The sequence below is a fragment of the Amblyraja radiata genome, chromosome 2 (assembly GCF_010909765.2).
Source record: "Amblyraja radiata isolate CabotCenter1 chromosome 2, sAmbRad1.1.pri, whole genome shotgun sequence".
NCBI lineage: Eukaryota > Metazoa > Chordata > Chondrichthyes > Rajiformes > Rajidae > Amblyraja > Amblyraja radiata.
Genome location: NC_045957.1, coordinates 17072569 through 17091847, shown reverse-complemented (window position 1 = coordinate 17091847; position 19279 = coordinate 17072569). Strand labels below are relative to the sequence as shown.

Genomic DNA, 19279 nt, shown 5'->3' with positions numbered 1-19279 from the left:
AGTGAATGAATAATGCGATGTAAAGCGCCTTGAGTATTAGAAAGGCGCTATATAAATCCCATCCATTATTATTATTATTATCTGTCGAGGGAAAGGAAGTAGTGACATTTTGGATCAAGATCCTTCATCCTCGTTCAATCCCCAGACTAATAGATTATTTATTTGATCAGTTCCTCATTAGTATCGTGGCTAGTATCCCCACCTACCATGCAGGATACTGGTGTTAAATTCCCCAACTGACAGATAGCATAACTAATTACTTTTGTAAGGATGCTACTCAACATATTCATTCCTCTGATGAAGAGAATCTGTCCGATAATCTGTTTTTTGAGCTAAGATCAATTTTGAATAAATATCCTCTTGTTTCACACATCAAGTTAAATCTGTTGCCTTAATTTATATAAATAGTGATTCTCAGTACTTCAAAGATTTGACTGATATTCCAACATTTAAAGGGATGAAAGACAAGTCCTAGAAATTGTAAACAAGTTAGCAAAACATATGTGTTGGGAAAGATGTTGGAATCTTTACTCAAAATTATTATAGAAAATGTTATTATAGAAAAATATACAGAAACATAAAGCATAATAAAGACTAGTTAGAATATATTTCAAAAATGAAGTCGGACTTTGCCAACCTTGCTGAAATAACAAGAGCAAAAAAGGGTAATACGGAGATTGCAACATATTTGGATTTTCAAATGGTCATTGATATACCACACATACAGTATAGTAGACATGATCAGCATTCAAGCATGTGTAAGGTGCTAGGCTGCAGAGTATATTTAGCTATAAAAAAATAAAGAGAGTAGGATTTAAGGATAGCTCAGTTTGAATAATATCGGAAATAGTGCTGCATAGAGTTTCATGCTGGAACCTATATGAATGTTTTGGAATCGGGAACAACAGGTTAAATTGCTAAATCTATGATAGAATCAAACCAGAAAGTGTGGATCCCAAAAAGAACGAATGAAAAAACGCAAGGAGACTACAATAAACTTGCAGAATTAAAATTGTATAATTACCAAATCAATTTAAATCCAGTTAGGATTATGTATTTTGTTATGAAAATAAGGATTGCCTAATTCCTTTGTCTCTAATTTGAATACATTATAAGCAATAATCACAGCTTAATTGAAGCCTGAATAAATTCCTGTTACTGAAGCAGAGAAATCATTTTTAAATTGAAGAGAACCTTGGTTATTCCATTCCATTTTATTAAAAGATTTAAGTGTCTGGAGAAAATGAAAAGAGGTTATGAGCTCAGAGCTCAGAGAATTGCTAAGGACAAACTGCACCCCCTCCACATACACCTGGATCTCCTGCCATCAGGCAAGAGATATCGAAGCATCAAAGCCCGGACTACAAGACTGCTAAACAGCTTCCTACCACAGACTGTGAGGCTGCTAAACAGTCACTCTGTACTCACAGTCACTTGATTCTGCAGCTGGCACGGACACTTTAATAACTGGCACGGGCCACTTTAATAACTGGCACTGGCCACTCAAATCAGCTGCCCCGGACATTTTTATGATTGGTTTATTGTATTTTAACGTTGTGTTTTACCTGCTTTTAACTATATATACTGTTCCATCAGGGACTGGATTGTTTTTAGTGTTATTATGTGTGAAATGTTTTAAATTTCATGTGTGATGCTCCGCTATTCCCTGGGAAACGTCTTTTAATTTTGCACTGTACAACTGTTGCTTGCAAGATGACAATAAAGGTTGATTGATTGATTGATTGATTGAGAATAGTAGCAGAACCGAGAGGCTGTTAGTGCACGAACAGTTGAAAAGGCTTTAGAGAAGTAAAGACGGAGGAGGAAAGGCAGAAGTGATCATAGTGAAGAATGGATTTGAAAGTGGTGAAATAGTTTGTGAGTATAATAGCAAAACAAATGAGTAAGTGAATATCAAGGGAATTCAAAGCTAAACTGCATCCATTTTAACACAAGGAGTGTAACAAGTAAAGTAAATCCACTCAAAGATATAATTAACACCTGAATCCACAATATTGTTGCCATCAGTGAGACATGGTGAGCAGGGATCGCAACTGAATATCACGGGCTATTGAATTTTTAGCTGAAACAAAAAGCAGTTAAAAAGGAGATATTGCACTGCTGGCCAAAGGTTGTATTACTTGAGTATTGAGGGAGGATATCCCAGAAGGGACCTCAGATGAGGCCATATGGGTTAAGATTAGAAACAAAACAGATGTTGTTCCTTTGCTGGGCACAGAGACAACAACTTTAAAGGCCTCCCAACAGTCAACATGAAAAAGCAGAATAATTATGTGGGAAGATATCAAAAAGATGTAATGAAAATTGGGTTATTGTACTTCAGAATTATAATTTCCAAAATATCAACTGATTGCCTTAGTATTAAAAGCTCAGAGATGTATCCAGGAGATTTTTTTGATGGTGAATGTAGATAGACCAATGGGGGAATAAACATTCCTGGACCTTATCTTGGTGAATGAAGCTGGTTAAATGGCAGGAGTCCTAATGGCAGATCATTTTGGAGATGGTTAGTTTATGAAAGAACTGCAGACGCTGAAAAAATCAAAGGTAGACAAAAATGCTCGAGAAACTCAGCGGGTGAGGCAGCATCTATGGAACAAAGGAATAGGCGATCTTTTGGGTCGAGACCCTTCATTATGTGGGCAGATATTGAAAAGATGTGATGAAAATTGAGTTATTATACTTCAGAATTTTAATTTCCAAAATATCAACTGATTGCCTTAGTATTAAAACTCAAAGATTTTGAGCAGGGTGTCAGATAGGGTGGGGCACAGTGGTATTGTTGCTGCCATATAACATCAGAGACAGGTTTGATGCTCTATGGGTGCTGTCTTTACGCAGTTTGCATGTTTTCCCTGTGACTATGGGCTTTCTCCAGGTGCTGTAAATTGTTCCTAGTGTCTAGGATCGAACCACTGTTCAGGTGATTGTTGGTCGGCATGGAGTCGGTGGGCCAAAGGATCTGTTTCCATGTTGTATCTCTAAAATAAACACATCTAAACTAAACTAATAAGGAAAGAAGAGGAGTGAAAAGTAAAGACAGAGGGAGGGATATGGGTGGGAGGGGACAGGGGGAGATAAAAGGGAAATATGGAACTGGGACGGGAGATGAGCATTCAGAGGTGAAAATTTCTCAGAGTAACTGAGGTGGATGGAGATGGTTGGAGAATTGTGTGCATTATGGGGTGGAGAGGCAGGAAATTATATACTTGAAATACTTAAAATGAGAGAAATCATCATTTATTCTGTTGGGTTGATGGCCAAGTGGAATTCCAAGTGGAATAGCAGGTGCTGTTCTTCCATTTTTGAGTATGGCCTCACTCTGGCAATGGATGAGGCCAAGGACAGAAAGGTTGGTATAAGAATAGGAAGGGGAGTTAAATTGTTCAGTAATCAGGAATTCCAGCAGCCCTTGGGAGACAGAGGATCTCTGTCTCACCAGGAAGGGCTACTGGGATCCCCGATAAAAATGAGAGAGGTGGTGTAGGGATGGTGGTTCATTTCCTGTGTTTGCATGGCAAAGTACCTGAGGAAGGGGTGGGTTGGGTGGAAGGAATGTGTGAACCAAGAACTTGCGGAGAGAGTATTCTCGATGGAACGCAAAAGAGGTGAGGACGAGAAGAATTGACTCGTGGCGGGATCACGCTGAAGGTCGCAGAAATGTTGGAGAATGATATGTTGGATGCGGAGGCCAGTGGGAAAGGTGAGGACCGGGGGAACTAGATGGAGGGAGCGGAAGAAAGAGCAGAATGGCAGAACACAGAAGAGATATGGGTGAAGACTCTATCCACAACAGGTTTACTGAAGAAAGAGGACATTTAAGAGTAATATATTGTGGCCTTGCAAGAGACAGGGTGAGAGGAGCTGTAACACAAGGTAGCTATGGGAGTGATTGAGTTTGTAGTAGGCATCAGTCTGTCTCCTGTAATGGAGACAGAGAGATGGAGAAAGAGGAGATGGGTGTCACAGACAGAACTTGAAGGAAAGCTGGAAATTAGTAGTAAAGTGTAATCAGTGAGTTCTGCACGGGTGCAGGAGGCAGCCCCAATGCAGTCACCGATGTAATGGAGAAAAATGGGTTGGTGCCGGGATATTTGTGGAAGGAGTGTTTAATGAAACCAACAGAAAGACAAGCATAGCTGGGACCAATGTTAGTGCTCATGGCTACACTTTTGAAGGAGTGAAAAGGGGTTGTGAAGGTTAAAGGGGCTGTCCCACTGTGGCAACCTAATTAGCGAGTTTAGAAGAGTTTAGGAGAGCTTGAAAAAGTGTCATGTTGAAGACCTCCTTCGACTATGTATAAGACCTCCTTTGACTTTGTTGAAGACTAGCTTCGACTAGCTTCGGGAAAATTGGACACCGAATAGTGGAAAGCGAAGACGACCTCCTTCGATCTCCTTCGACCTCCTTTTGACTATGTTGGAGACTATCTATGACTACCTTCGACTACCTTTGATTACCTTTGACTACCCTCGATTACCTACGAATAACATGCCAACCTACTACGACCTACTTCGACTAAACCTACGATTTTTTCTCATGGTGACCTTTTTTTACTCGCGGGCATTTTTCAGCATGTTGAAAAACACGCCGCGACCTAGCAGAGGCCTCGAGTATGCGGGGACTACTCGTGAGCATGAAGGAGAGTTACAAAGATCTCCTAGGACCTCGTGTCGACCATGCTGCAAATATGAGTCGAGGGCAAAGTCTTCTAAACTCGCCAATTAGGTCGCCGCAGTGGGATGGCCCATTAAGGACAAGTTCCAGCAGATGGAGATAAGTGTTGGTTGAGGGGAAATGATTGGTTTCTGTTTGAGGAACAACAGGAGAATTGTAAAGGTAGGAGGAAAATAGCAGATGTAGTTTAAAACAAACAAATGGATTTTGGGATCCTCAATGCGACTCAGACCTACACCAAGAATGATAATTTCTTAGGGAGCATTAAGGAACAGTAGGATCTTGGAATACAAGTCCATAGATCCTTGAAGGTAGGAACGCAAATAGATAATGTGGTTTGTAAGGCATATGGGGTACTGGCTTTCATTGGTCGGGACATTGACTACAAAAGTACAGAGATTACACTCCTAACTATAAAAGGGGAAGACTGTAGGAATTGTTTCTAGATACCAGAGGTAGATAATATTAGAGGACACAGATTTAGCATAAGAGGAAGAGATTTGGAGGGGACATGAGGGGCCTACTTCACCCAGAGTTGAAGCCGAGTCACTGACACTAATAAAACAGTGCCTAAGCATAGAAGTGCTCGATGATAGGATTCTTATGGAAGGGTGCCCACTTGTTGATGTGGACGAGTTGGGTTGAATGGCCTGCATCCATGCTGCATGATTCTACGATAATGAAAACATTTCCATTTACAGGGATGAGCATATCTGAGGGCCACAAATATAAGACACATTAGTGAATCTGGCAAGGCATTGAGGAGAATCTTAGCCAGAGTGTGTGGAATTATCTTCCATTGGGAGTAATGGAGGAGAGAACATAGATACATTCAAGAGGAAGTCATGCAGACTCATTAGTTGGAAAGGAATAACAAGATCTACTGATAAGGGATAGGAGGCAGATCAAGTAAATAGATTGGTTGGATCAGTGTTTCAGGGCTGCAGCATCAATGCAGTTTGATACACATTCTAAACAAATAAGCCCAATAACAAAATTGAATTGATCCCAAACAGCACAATTCACCCAATTAATCTTCTCCAACATACTAATATTCTTCTAAAATCAGGGCGCTTAAAATTACTGCTAATATTCTAAATATAATATCACAGAGAATTTATACAATTAAAATAATTTATTTCAATTTAGTCAAATGCCTTTCGGATATCATGTGCATGATTATTTTTAAAACTCAGACATGTAGAAAATAGGAGCAGGTAGAAACCATCCTGACCTTCAGACGTGATTCCGTACAAGCATAGCTAATCTTCTATCTCAATATCTCACTTGAGCTCTCTTCCCAAATTCTTATATTTTATTTAATGTTAACTATAAACACTCAGTCTTTACACAAATAGTTTCGCTGTTCCATTTATATTAAGGAGTCTCATCTTTGTCTAAAAAGTCACATGAAAGTCACATGAAAGTCACCTCCAGTTTAAATTCCATTTGGAATATTTTGGAGGACCAAGAAACCAAGAACCAAGAAAATATAAATAAAAGTTGAATGGTATCCTGCTAGTCATCCTTGGTGCGTGCCCAATTTAATCAAGCATGCACTCTGAGGAAGGAGCACAATTGCTTGTTATCTGTCTTTGTTAATAAATTAATAACGTAAAACCCCAAGAAGCTCATAATCTCCAACACACAGACAATACAGTATCTCCCAATAGAAGTGCAATTAACCTTGTTTTTTTCTGTGGGGCTCAAATTTATAAATAAAGTATTACCTTTTGATGTTTATGGTAGTAATTGATTACCATGGCATCATCTTAGACTGTGGCCACAATTTAAATGCCAACATAAATGATGGATGAATGTAGCTTTATAATACATCTCACTGCTGTACAAGTTAAATCTCACTGCTGTACAAGTGAGAAAGTTGTACAGTGATTCATCCAAGGATAGAGTTTATAGTGGGATCATAATGAAGTTATCTGTCTTTCCGGTGCATCACTCAACAATCATCCAGGACCGGAAGGTTAAATGACTCAAGATGCTTGCTTTGAGTAAATATAAATTCAAAATAATTATTTGAAAGAATATGGGGAATGCTTTCACTGGAAAATGGAATAAGCAATTTGAAATGTTGTGATTTGGCAGCTGGTTTAAAATATGAAGCTTAAAGAGAGTTAATAGAAATGCAATTTCCAATTCTTGAGGCGTCTGTTTATGGAAAGCACTGTTTTCCGAGAATTAATTAGAATGTTCCTGCTAAATGTGGAAAGTCAGAAAATTAATCCTTACATTTTGTTGCTACTGTAAATTACAGGAAAGAATAATTCAAAATTAGAGATATGTCAGTTAGTAAAAGTACTGCTATAATTGGTATGATAGGAAAATGGTTGTGGAAAATATCAATTACATTACCTTCAGGAAGATCAATAGTTGCAACAACTCCCGTGTCACCTTGCATTCGAGTGTCATTGAACACATGCATTACAAAAGCTGGCCTCCGAAGCTTTGCTTCCAAATTTTTAATATAAGTGAACCTAGCAGAAAAATCCAACGATTAGCACATTATGCAAGTGTATTTTTTTCAATTTTGCATTCTTTATACAATAATATATTGCTGTGTAAAGTTACCACAATTCTGCAAATTTAATTTCATGTGCACAGTGCAACTTTTATCACAGTATAATTAAGAGTCTTATCTACCTAATTTGTGCAAATTAAATTTCTATAAATGTAATCCATGTCTTCCATAAACGTACAAATTTGAGACTGCTGGGAATAGTAGTGGCATCAAATGGATTGTAATATATATTTTACTTCGGAGATACGTGATTGACTATGTGGGGACGCATCACGCATTGCGAAACGACAGGCGGGGTGGAGCGTTCCCCCGCAGCGGTAAGTTTAAAACCGAGACCTGCAGGTAAGTGCATTACTCTGCGGTCGTTTTGTTCTTCCTGTGCTGTATTACAGGAAGAACCATGGACAAAACGAAGAAGTCCACAAGGGCTGCGACTAAGCTGGCTGGGGAGGACCGCGGAGTTGCGGACAGCCAGCAGCGGCCGACTGCACCAGAATCGCCTATAGTGCGATCAGCAGTGCCCGACTTGGCACCTGCACCGGCCAGATCAACACCACGGCCGGGCAGGAAGGCCAAACAAAAAACCGACAGGCCCGTTGACTCGGACGAGTCGGGCTGTGAGGAAACGCCGCGGGCGGCTAGCAATCGTGATCGCTTAGGCCGCATGGAGCGGCTTATGGAGCAGATGTTCCACCGTGACAGACTCCGGGAGATGGAGTCTAGTCACCATGGGTCATATAATATACCCATGGCAGCACCTTATCCAGGGCTGCATAGTGCATCTCCCTCGACAGAGGGGAGCACTCGGAGCCATTTCTGGGCTGGCTCTGAAGAGGGGTTAGCTGAAGACTCAACAAGTGTGCTGGGGGTGCAAGAACAGGAAAACCTGCTGGATATGGTGTTCAAATTTGCATTACCAGAGCAGACTGGACAGCCATTGCAACACAAACTAGCAGCAAGTATAGACTACCTCTCATTTAATCAGCTGCAAGAGCAGGCTGTGATGGACACAACTGCCAAATATATGGCACCAGTAAATTGTGACTCCCTCAACGTTCCCGTGGTGAACAGTTCCATCTGGGGGTACATTGAGGCGGGAGTCAGAAGCCAGGAGGTCAAGTTTCAAAAAATCCTAAAGCTATTGACTTCAGGAATCACAGCATTTGCCCGGTCAATGGATGGTAAGGAGATGTCAGAATCACAGCAAGACGATCTGGCATTATTCTGTAATACGCAGTTCGAGATTAATAGTCTCAGGAAGAACGCCATCTGCCCAGCCTTAAACCCCAAGTTTGCAGGGCTGTGCAAACCTGGTGGTAAAAAAACACCAATATTACTATTTAGGGGCAACCTGTCTAAACAGGTTAAAGAGCTTGATGAGGAGGCTAAAGCCGTCGGGCTCATAAAGGCGGCATCGGGCAGGACCTCCTACATACGGCGACAGCACCCCTATGCACCCACCAGCAGAGCAAGATACACAGAAGCTGGTGAAAGCTCAAAGGCCGGGCAAACAGGACAGAGGTCTTTTTTAGGTCATGGCCCAGACTGACCTTCATGGAAGATGCGCAAACCCCAAACTCCGGCGCCTCGACCTCTACGGCGACAGAAGAAGAAATAAACACTCCACTGGTAACCATGGAGGTAGGTGGGTCTGGTTCCTTCCAAAAAACAGGAAGTGTAATTAATACACAAATTGGTGGTCGGTTACACTTCTTTTGGGAGGCATGGAGTGCTATAACTACTGACACTTATATCCTGCACAGTATTCAGGGATATACAATCGAATTTGTGCACAAAACCATCCTCCGGTTCAGCATGTACCGAACCGAACATTCGTGCTTTCACGACAAGAAAAACTGGAAGCACATGCTGAGCTGGAGAGGCCATATGCCCAACACGACTCTCTGGAATTCGTGTCAAATATCTTTACAAAAAATAAAAAAGATGGTGGTTGCCGCATCATTATAGATTTGACCAAACTGAATACATTTGTGCAGTATATTCATTTCAAAATGGAAACCTTTGTTACTGCCAAACAATCGATTTCCAAAGGCTACTTCATGGCTTGCATCGATTTAAAGGATGCATACTATTCGGTGCCTATATGGAAGGATCAAAGGCGATATTTAAAGTTTAATTGGATGGGGCAGCACTGGCAGTATAGAGCACTGCCTAATGGTTTAACATCTGCCCCCAGACTATTTACCAACATTTTGAAACCAGCCCTAGTGTTTCTTCGGAAACAGAAACATATGGTCATGGCTTACCTAGATGACATATTAATTGTGGGGAAAACTTTGGATTTAGCAAAATCAGCTGTATCAGCCACCAAACAATTGTTTGAAAAACTGGGGTTCATCATCCATCCAGTTAAATCTAAGCTAACGCCTTCCACTACTATGGATTACTTAGGGTTCACCATTGATTCAGTTCACATGTCGGTGACTTTACCTAAGGACCAGGCAGCAGACTTAACTGAGGCCTGCAACAACCTCATTGACATCAGTGAACCATCTATTCGACTGGTAGCAAGGGTAATTGGCAAAATTGTGGCTGCCTTTCCAGCCACACAGTTTGGACCTTTGCATTACCAAAATTTACAAAGGGCAAAGGTGCAAGCACTCAAAGTCAATACTGGTCATTTCGATAGGCCAATGAAGCTACCAACCAAAGCAATTTTGGAATTACAATGGTGGAGGGAAAACATTCGGCATTGTTCCAGCCCTATCATTGTCAGCAACCCTTCAGTGGTGCTACAAACTGATGCCAGTGCTCATGGTTGGGGTGCTACTAATTCCATCTCCAGTTGTGGAGGTAGATGGGATGCACATGAGGCATTTTTACTTCAGACACTTGGCATAAACTACTTGGAAATGTTATGTGCGTTCTATGGGCTAAAGGCATACTGTTCAGAAATGCATCACCTGCATGTCCGGCTACAGATTGATAACACCACCATGGTGGCATATATTAACTATATGGGTGGAATCAAATCGATATCATGTGATGATCTGGCTAACACAATCTGGCAATGGTGTATTCATAAAAATATTTGGATATCAGCTAGTTACCTACCAGGTAAACTGAATACAGTGGCAGACACCAGGTCACGAAAATTCAATGACAACATCGAATGCATGTTGGACCGCAAAGTGTTTGCTGATATTGTAGCACGATATAGAACACCAGATATCGATCTATTTGCATCTTGGCTTAATCACCAGTTGCCAAATTATGTTTCTTGGGAACCAGACCCTGGGGCAGCAGCGATGGATGATTTCTCGCTGTACTGGGGGAAATTGTTTTTCTATGCATTTCCTCCTTTCTGCCTCATCAGTCGGGTCTTACGCAAAATACAACAAGACTCGGCGTCTGATATTTTGGTAGTGCCCGATTGGCCTACTCAACCATGGTTCCCTGTGATACTCGACATGGTCTGAGAGCCATGTATCTCCGTTCCGAAACGGCCAGATTTGTTGATTCATCCTGTAACGGGGGAAAGCCACCCATGCCATAACAGGACAAATCTGTTGATTTGAAGAATCTAAAGAAACCACTTCTGGGCTGACGGACCGAACTATGAATATAATCACAGCGGCTCACAGGCAGTCCACCAAACAACAATATCTGGTTTACATCAGGAAGTGGGAGAAATATTGTTCTAGGAACAACATCACGTACTGTACGGCAAACATAATATCTGTTCTGGAATTCCTGGCTAGCCTTCACTATGATGAAGGGCTCAGTTATAGTGCCATAATCTGCGCCAGAAGTGCCCTTTCAGCATATTTGTGGCAAGGATCAGAGCGTCATTCTGTCGGGACTCACCCCCTGGTAACCAAACTAATGAGGGGAATATTTAATACCAATCCCCCTAGGACCTGGTATTCCCATATCTGGGATGTGAGTGTAGTCCTTACGCTACTGAGGAATTGGTCACCAGCAACAGCTCTGTCCCTGCAAAGACTAACTCAAAAAATATTCATGCTGATGGCATTGGTCTCGGCACAAAGAGTCCAGTCGTTACATAAATTAAGGCTGGACACTATGGCCATTTCAACGAGCAAAATAACATTTTTCATCTACGAATTGGTAAAACAGAACCTCAAATTGGAGTTCAGAGCTTACCCAATAGATGATCGTCTATGCGTTATGATGCATTTATTACTGTACATGGAGATTACTAAACAGCTCAGAGTCAATGAGATGGCATTACTGCTCAGCCATAAACAGCCCCATAAAAGGGTATCTGTACAAACTATTTCCAGATGGCTTAGACAGGTTTTGACGGCTGCCGGGGTGGATACTAACATATTTAAATCTCATTCCACCAGGGCTGCGGCTACATCGGCAGCTAGGGGATTGGAGGTACCCAAGGACCACAAGGGACAGCGGGATGGTCCAAAGAAAAAACCTTTCAACTATATTATAATAAACCGGTGGTCAAACCTGTGACATTTGCAGAATCTATTTTACGTTCTGTACTATGATTTACCCCATATAAAAGGGGCTATCATTTTGTTTGTTAATAAATTCATCATAATTTTTTCAATGTCTGATTCATGTTTGAATACGTTAACACAATTCCTCCCTTAGTCAACTAAGGCAGACTGTGCAGCATGGACTCGTTCCACGGCATGAAATCACAGAGCTTTAAAATCTTCACGTAGTCACTCACGTGACTCCGAAGTAAAATAATAAGATTAAACGAGAACTTACCAGTTTGAAGTTTGATCTTTATTTTATGAGGAGTAACGTTGAGGGATTACGTGCCCTCCACGCCCACCCTCGATCATAAAGTTCAACTGGTATCCTATTTCTCTAATCTTACTATGTTCAGTTCACTTACTGTTATCTGTGATTTCACACCGCTGCTTTGAAGATTGACACGCATGCGTCCTGGCGGGTTGTTCGCGTAATCCCTCAACATTACACCTCATAAAACTTACTATTTTTCTGTATACCTTGCAAAAACTCGAATGCACACACAAGCTTGTTTGCAGAATTCGCATGTCCAGAGGAAGGGTCTCAATCTGAAACGTTGACTGTCCATTTTCCTCCAAAGATGCTAGCTGATCGGCTGAGTTCTTCCAGCAGTTTTTTTGTTCTGCTAACAGTGCAAGCCACTCACTCAGGCCTTCAATGGGGAGTCAATACCTACTTAAGCTTTAGTTTATAGGAGCCTGAGCTTAACTCATTATTAAATTATGGAATTTAACCATGAGAATATGTTTAATATTTGATCATATGTTTTAATACGTTTTATGTCTACAGAAAGTACATGGATACAACAGGTTTGGAGGGACGAGCATATCTGAGGGCAACAAATATAAGACATTAGTGAATCTGGCAAGGCATTGAGGAGAATCATGTTTATCTGGGTATCTAAATCTAAATTCTATTAATTTAAGTTATGACATAGGATGGAAACTGCATTCCAAATCTCGTTGCATATATGTGCAATGACAATAAAATATATTATTATTATTATTATTATTATTATTATTAAACATCCTCCTGATTACAACATTTAAAGAGTAGCTTTATTCTGGATGCCTGAGCAAGAGATTGTTGATGAGTTTCCTGCATCACGAAGATAATGGTTCTTTGCCAATAAAGATCCAAACAGATTAAATGTGCCATGTGGTACCAGGAGATGCATATTGTTTCTTCAAATTATAAAAGGAATGCTTTGGTCTCTGCTTTCCCATGTAAAACTAATGTCCATCCTCACAAGTCACCTACAATATATATCTCTTTGAAGTGGGAAAATATCAAGTAAATTAACGTTTTGTTAGAATATAACATACTTCTGATGGGGATTTCATCTGGGTTCCCTCCCACACCCCCAAAGTCAAGCTCATTGAGAGTGGTTGGGCGAATGGGCAGATGCATGGCAAATGCAGTTTAATGTGGATAAATGTGAGGTTATCCACTTTGGTGGCAAAAACAGGAAGGCAAATTATTATCTAAATGGTGTCAAGTTGGGAAAAGGGGAAGTACAACGGGATCTGGGGTCCTTGTTCATCAGTCACTGAAAGTAAGCATGCAGGTACAGCAGGCAGTGAAGAAAGCGAATGGCATGTTGGCCTTTATAACAAGAGGAGTTGAGTATAGGAGCAAAGAAGTCCTTCTGCTGTTGTACAAGGACCTAGTGAGACCACACCTGGAGTAGTTTGTGCAGTTTTGGTCTCCAAACTTGAAGGACATTCTTGCTATTGAGGTAGTGCAGCGTAAGTTCACGAGGTTAATTCCCGGAATGGCAGGACTGTCATATGTTGGAATTCTGGAATTGGTGTGGAATTCTCTGCCTCAGAGGGCGGTGGGGGCTGGCTCTCTGGATGCTTTCAAGAGAGAGTTAGATGGAGCTCTTAGGGATAGCGGAGTTAGGGGATATGAAGAGAAGGCAGGAACGGGTGACTGATTGTGGATGATCAGCCATGATCACATTGAATGGCGGTGCTGGCTCGAAGGGCTGAATGGCCTACTCCTGCACCTATTGTCTATTAGCTATTGTAATTCATCTCTTGGTGTAGGCAAAAAGAACAAAATAGCAATTGATGGGTGTAAGAGAATAATAAGAACTACTGGAATTGCTTCCCTTATATTGAATGGCCGATTTGCTTTGAAATAAAAAGTACAGAGTAAAAATGTAAACTTAAACCCAAGAAAATGACATTGAAAATTATTTCTTGTAAAACCACAACATTTCCTTTGATTTTCCCAACCCAAATGATGACAAGGGTCCTGTTTCATGTTTTGTGGTTTCTTACCATTCAGCTTGCCAGATAATAAAATTAAATGACGGATAGAGGAACCAACCCAATTCCGCCAATTTTCTTTCCATGTTAATTCCAAAGAAAAACATAGGCGAGGGCGTGTGTTGGAAGTTCACATTCACTTTAATGTGGTTTCTGCATAATAAAACAGTTAAACAGGTTAAACATAACAATTATGTAATACTTCGATTATTAATATTCCTCCTGTATCAACGCCTTTGGGGCAGAATTTCCGCTGGTTCCTCAAACTCTGACGGTAACTTTATGCTATTAAGTTATTGATGCATTTTCTGTGAGTTTTCCTGATTTTCACCTGAAAATCCTCTGACTTGGAGTAACCGAGGCTACTGAACATACCAGCAATGTCAGCATGAAGATAAACTACAAAATTGCAAAATAATACCACGCATCCAAATGACAAACCTCTCAAAGGGATAGACATAGAAACCATAAGATCTGGCAAATCATTACACATTAATCTGATGATTTATAAACTTCCTTTCTTGCCCTTGGGGTATCTAAGATGCTTCAATCCAATATGACCATTTCATCCCCTTATATTCGAGGGGGAATATAGGGTCAAATAATAAGTGACATATTGATAAAGTAAAACCACTTAGGAGTGGTCTCAACAGATCACTAACCCTTTTCAATTAAAAATGCTGGAGACTAAATTAGATTGTGCTCAAAAAGAGTGTTGGCATCTCGATGTAACAATACCTCTTTCGTAGTTGACCTTGGTGTGCAGAAAATGTGTGCTTCCGCTTCAGTGTTACCACTTCAGCATCAAGGTAGCCTTGATGGTGCTGTTTATTGTCTTGATGTTTATTCACATGGTGTTAATATGCTTTAAGCCTGGTTCCTGTCCATTGAAGGAAGTTAAGAATAGATTTTTGATGTACTATTTTTTCTTTATTTACACTATTTTTATTCACATGTGATATATCGCCATCCCTGGCAGATCTGCAATCTGAAGGACCTATTTTCTATGTTCTATGTTTCTATGTTTCGAGAAAATAAACACAAGGAATATATATATATATATATATATTCACTTTGGACAGCAAGGGATCTTATCTGCCGAAATTAGAGCCAATTTGCGGCATATCACCTCATATTTTTGTTAAAGTACAGAATTTTGCTCCATGACTAATATTTCTGGGATTTGCTTTGCAATCATGCAGTAAGCCATTTGCCAATGACATTTTGGAAGAAGTATGCAAGCTCTGTGTGGGGTAATCATCAACACAACAATGCTCATAAAATTTTATGAATAATACACAAATTTGCCAGTTGCAATTATGTAATTAGGAACTGAACTTCAGATCTAGCGTTATAACCATGAAAGACGTGTTTATGTAACATTTGTCATGTTGTCGGCATCTCTAAACTTCCTTAAGAGCCAATCAATATTTTTTTAATACAATAATATTTGACAATTCCTTGCAAGGTAGAAAAGCCAGTTTACATTGAGAAAGTTATCTCAAAGAGCAATGTTATGTTTGAAAGATAATCTATCTATATCTATCTATCTATCTATATTACTAAAAGTCTGTTCTTGACCAGTTTTGGCCATCTGTGCTGCGATTTCCGAGAGAACGCCGCCACCTACGGCCGTCATTTTTTGGCCACCTTGCTCAGAGCCCCCCTCTGCCGCATGTGTGCCGAGGATTTTTCCCGTCGATTAAAAATGACAGAGATGTTAATGTTTTTACAAAATTACCCATTCTCTCTGCTGCCCCCGCTGGCGGCAGGGGGGAGGGACTATAAAACCAGGAAGTGGTGTGCCTCACTCACTCTTCAAGATGGAGGAAGGCAGAGCGTCACGTTTCTCTGAGCTGTGAATAACACTGAACACATGTCTACTCAAATGTAAGTGCCCTTAGTGGTTCTAAAATGCTTGCAGAATGTGTCTATTGGTTCTAAAGCTTGCAAAAAAAAGTGTCTATTGGTTCTAAAGCTTGCAAAAAATGTTTATTGGTTCTAAAGCTTGCAAAAAATGTCTATTGGTTCTAAAGCTAGCAAAAAGTGTCTCTATTGGTTCTAAAGCTTGCAAAAAGTGGCTCTATTGGTTCTAAAGCTTGCAAAAAATGTGTCTATTGGTTCTAAAGCTTGCAAAAAATGTCTATTGGTCCGAAAGCTTACATAAAATGTGTCTATTGGTTCTAAATCTTGCAAAAAAAATGTCTATTGGTTCTAAAGCTTGCAAAAAGTGTCTCTATTGGTTCTAAAGCTTGCAAAAAGTGTCTATTGGTTCTAAAGCTTGCAGAAAAAGTGTCTATTGGTTCTAAAGCTTGCAAAACAATGTCTATTGGTTCTAAAGCTTGCAAAAATATGTCTATTGGTTCTAAAGCTTGCAAAAATATGTCTATTGGTTCTAAAGCTGGCAAAAAATGTCTATTGGTTCTAAAGCTTGCAAATAAAATGTCTATTGGTTCTAAAGCTTGCAAAAAAATGTCTATTGGTTCTAAAGCTTGCAAAAAGCGTCTCTATTGGTTCTAAAGCTTTCAAAAAAATAACTATTGGTTCTAAAGCTTGCAAAAAAATGACTAATGGTTCTAAAGCTTGCAAAAAAATGACTATTGGTTCTAAAGCTTGCAAAAAAAAGACTATTGGTTCTAAAGCTTGCAAAAAAAAGACTATTGGTTTAAAATGCTTGCAAAAAAATGTCTATTGGTTCTAAAGCTTGCAACAAATGGCTATTGGTTTAAAATGCTTGTAAAAAAATGTCTATTGGTTCTAAAGCTTGCAAAACATGTCTATTGGTTCTAAAGCTTACAAAAAAATGACTAGGTTCTAAAGCTTGAAATTGAAAGACACTACTTACTGCAAATGGTGGCATGAAGTTGAAAGGCACTACTTACTGCAAATGGTGGCTTGGGAGCTTTGAATTGAAAGGCACTACTTACTGAAAATGATGGCTTGGGTGTGGCTTGAAGTTGAAAGACACCACTTACTGCAAATGATGGCGGGTGTGGCTTGAAGTTGAAAGACACCACTTACTGCAAATGGTGGCATGAATTTGAAAGGCACTACTTACTGCAAATGGAGGCTTGAGAGCTTTGGCTTGAAGTTGAAAGGCACTATTACTGCGAATGGTGGCTTGGTTGCTTTGGCTTGAAGTTGAAAGGCACTATTACTGCAAATGGTGGCTTGGGTGTGGCTTGAAGTTGAAAGGCACTACTTACTGCAGATGGTGGCTTGGGTGCAATGGCTTGAAGATAAATGCATTACTTACTGCAAATGGGGGCGTGGGTGCATTGGCTTGAAGTTGAAAGGCACTACTTACTGCAAATTGTGGCTTGAAGTTGAAATGCATTACTTACTGCAAGTGGTGGCTTGGGAGCTGCGGTTTGAAGTTGAAAGGCACTACTTACTGCAAATGGTGGCTTGGGAGCTTTGGCTTGAAGTAGAAAAGGCACTATTACTGCAAATTGTGGCTTGAAGGTGAAAGACACTACTTACTGCAAATGGTGGCTTGGGTGCTTTGGCTTGAAGTTGAAAGGCACTATTTACTGCAAATGGTGGTATGAGGTTGACAGGCACTACTTACTGCAAATGGTGGCTTGGGTGCATTGGCTTGATGTTGAAAGGCACTATTTACTGCTAATGGTAGCATGAAGTTGAAAGGCATTACTTACTGCAAATGGTGGCATGAAGTTGAAATGCACTACTTACTGCAAATGGCGGCTTGGGAGCTTTGAAGTTGAAAGGCATTACTTCCTGCAAATGATGGCTTGGGTGTGGCATGAAGTTGAAAGCCACTACTTACTGCAAATGGTGGCTTGGATGCAATGGCTTGAAGTTGAAAGGCATTACTTCCTGCAAATAATGGCTTGGGTGTGGCTTGAAGTTGAAAGACACCACTTACTGCAAATGGTGGCATGAAGTTGAAACCCACTACTTACTGCAAATGGTGGCGTGGGTGCATTGGCTTGAAGTTGAAAGGCACCACTTACTGCAAATGGTGGCATGAAGTTGAAATGCATTACTTACTGCAAATGGTGGCTTGGGTGCTTTGGCTTGAAGTTAAAAGGCACTACTGTAAATGCACTTACTTCCTGTTTGCACTGTATATTGATTTTAGATAAAACGCTACCACATATGGCTGTGATTTTTGGCCATCTTACTCAGTCCCCCTCCGTTGAGCAGGTGCAGAGAATTCTTCCCATCAATGAAAAATAACAGTGTTATTAGTTTTTTTAAAAATGTTGAGAATCTCTCTCCTGTCAATCACTCCACGAAAGCCACACCTTTTCCGGTGGGGAGGGGTTATAAAACCCGGAAATGTGGGTGTGGCTCAGTCTCTGCAAGATGGAGGAAGGAGAGGTTACGACTCGCTGTCTTTAGGGGCTTTGCACCCTACTTCAAATGGTATGAAACTGCACTTGAATTTGGTGGCCTTGCACCCTGCTAGAAGTGGTAAGAAACTGCACTTGAATTTGGTGGCCTTATACCCTGCTTGAAATAGAATTTCAAGGATTAGCAGTGAGTCAACTACCAGCCCACCAGCCGTGAGTTAGTGAGTTGCCAACACAACAGGCTTAATTGACTGAGACGCCAGCCCAAGAATCCATTTGGCACACAATTTGCATACTAGCCCTCTGGAAACCAGTCCCTTCAGCCCATAACACCCATACTAGCGCTCCAGAAAGCTCCCCCCCCCCCCCCCAACTGGCCACCAATATTAGAATTGGTGGAGAGGTGGAATATTGCGTTGGATGACCAGCCCTCCTGTGTGATGCTGGGACCCAACGGGTCCCACTTAGTCTACTATATTACTAAAACCCTCATCTTGTTTGTTTGTTTGTAGGTTTTGTGTTTTCCTTCTATTTGCGCAAAAACCGTACATGATAGCGCTACAATTTGTGGCCCACTTTACTCACCATTGTCCTGTGGTGTAAATGGTGTAAGTTTTGTTCCGATTGATGGTATATTTTAAAAGTTATTAACATTTAAAACTTAAATTAACAAAATAGCACCCCCACCCACGCATGTGCAGTTGGGGGAGGGTTCCCGTGTGCGTCTTTAAGGGCACCCAACGGCGTCACAAAGGGCACCCAATGGGTCCTCAGCCGCGCCTGCGTAGTTGGTGCCTTTCCAGAATTCAGATCAACATCTTTTTTTACAACGGCGACACGGGTAAGATTACTTCCATTTTACTGATGCTCCGGGCCCGCGGGGATCTGCCGCCTTGGCGCTGGGGCTGCATTTGCATCTGCGGCGGCCAGCTCTAGCGGCGGGGAGAGGCCGTGCCGACGATCCG

The 19279-nt window shown here is 40.9% G+C and overlaps 1 protein-coding gene across 1 annotated transcript in view; it reads right to left on the bottom strand.

Annotated features, from left to right (window-relative positions):
• Positions 1-19279, bottom strand: part of LOC116986660 — a 175121-nt gene that overhangs the window by 88183 nt on the left and 67659 nt on the right. Inside the window, exons 5-6 of the mRNA XM_033042236.1 lie at positions 14008-14148; positions 7069-7190 (exon numbers count right to left, since the gene is read on the bottom strand). Coding sequence (XP_032898127.1) covers positions 7069-7190; positions 14008-14148 — 263 coding nt within the window. The remainder of the gene's footprint in view (positions 1-7068; positions 7191-14007; positions 14149-19279) is intronic.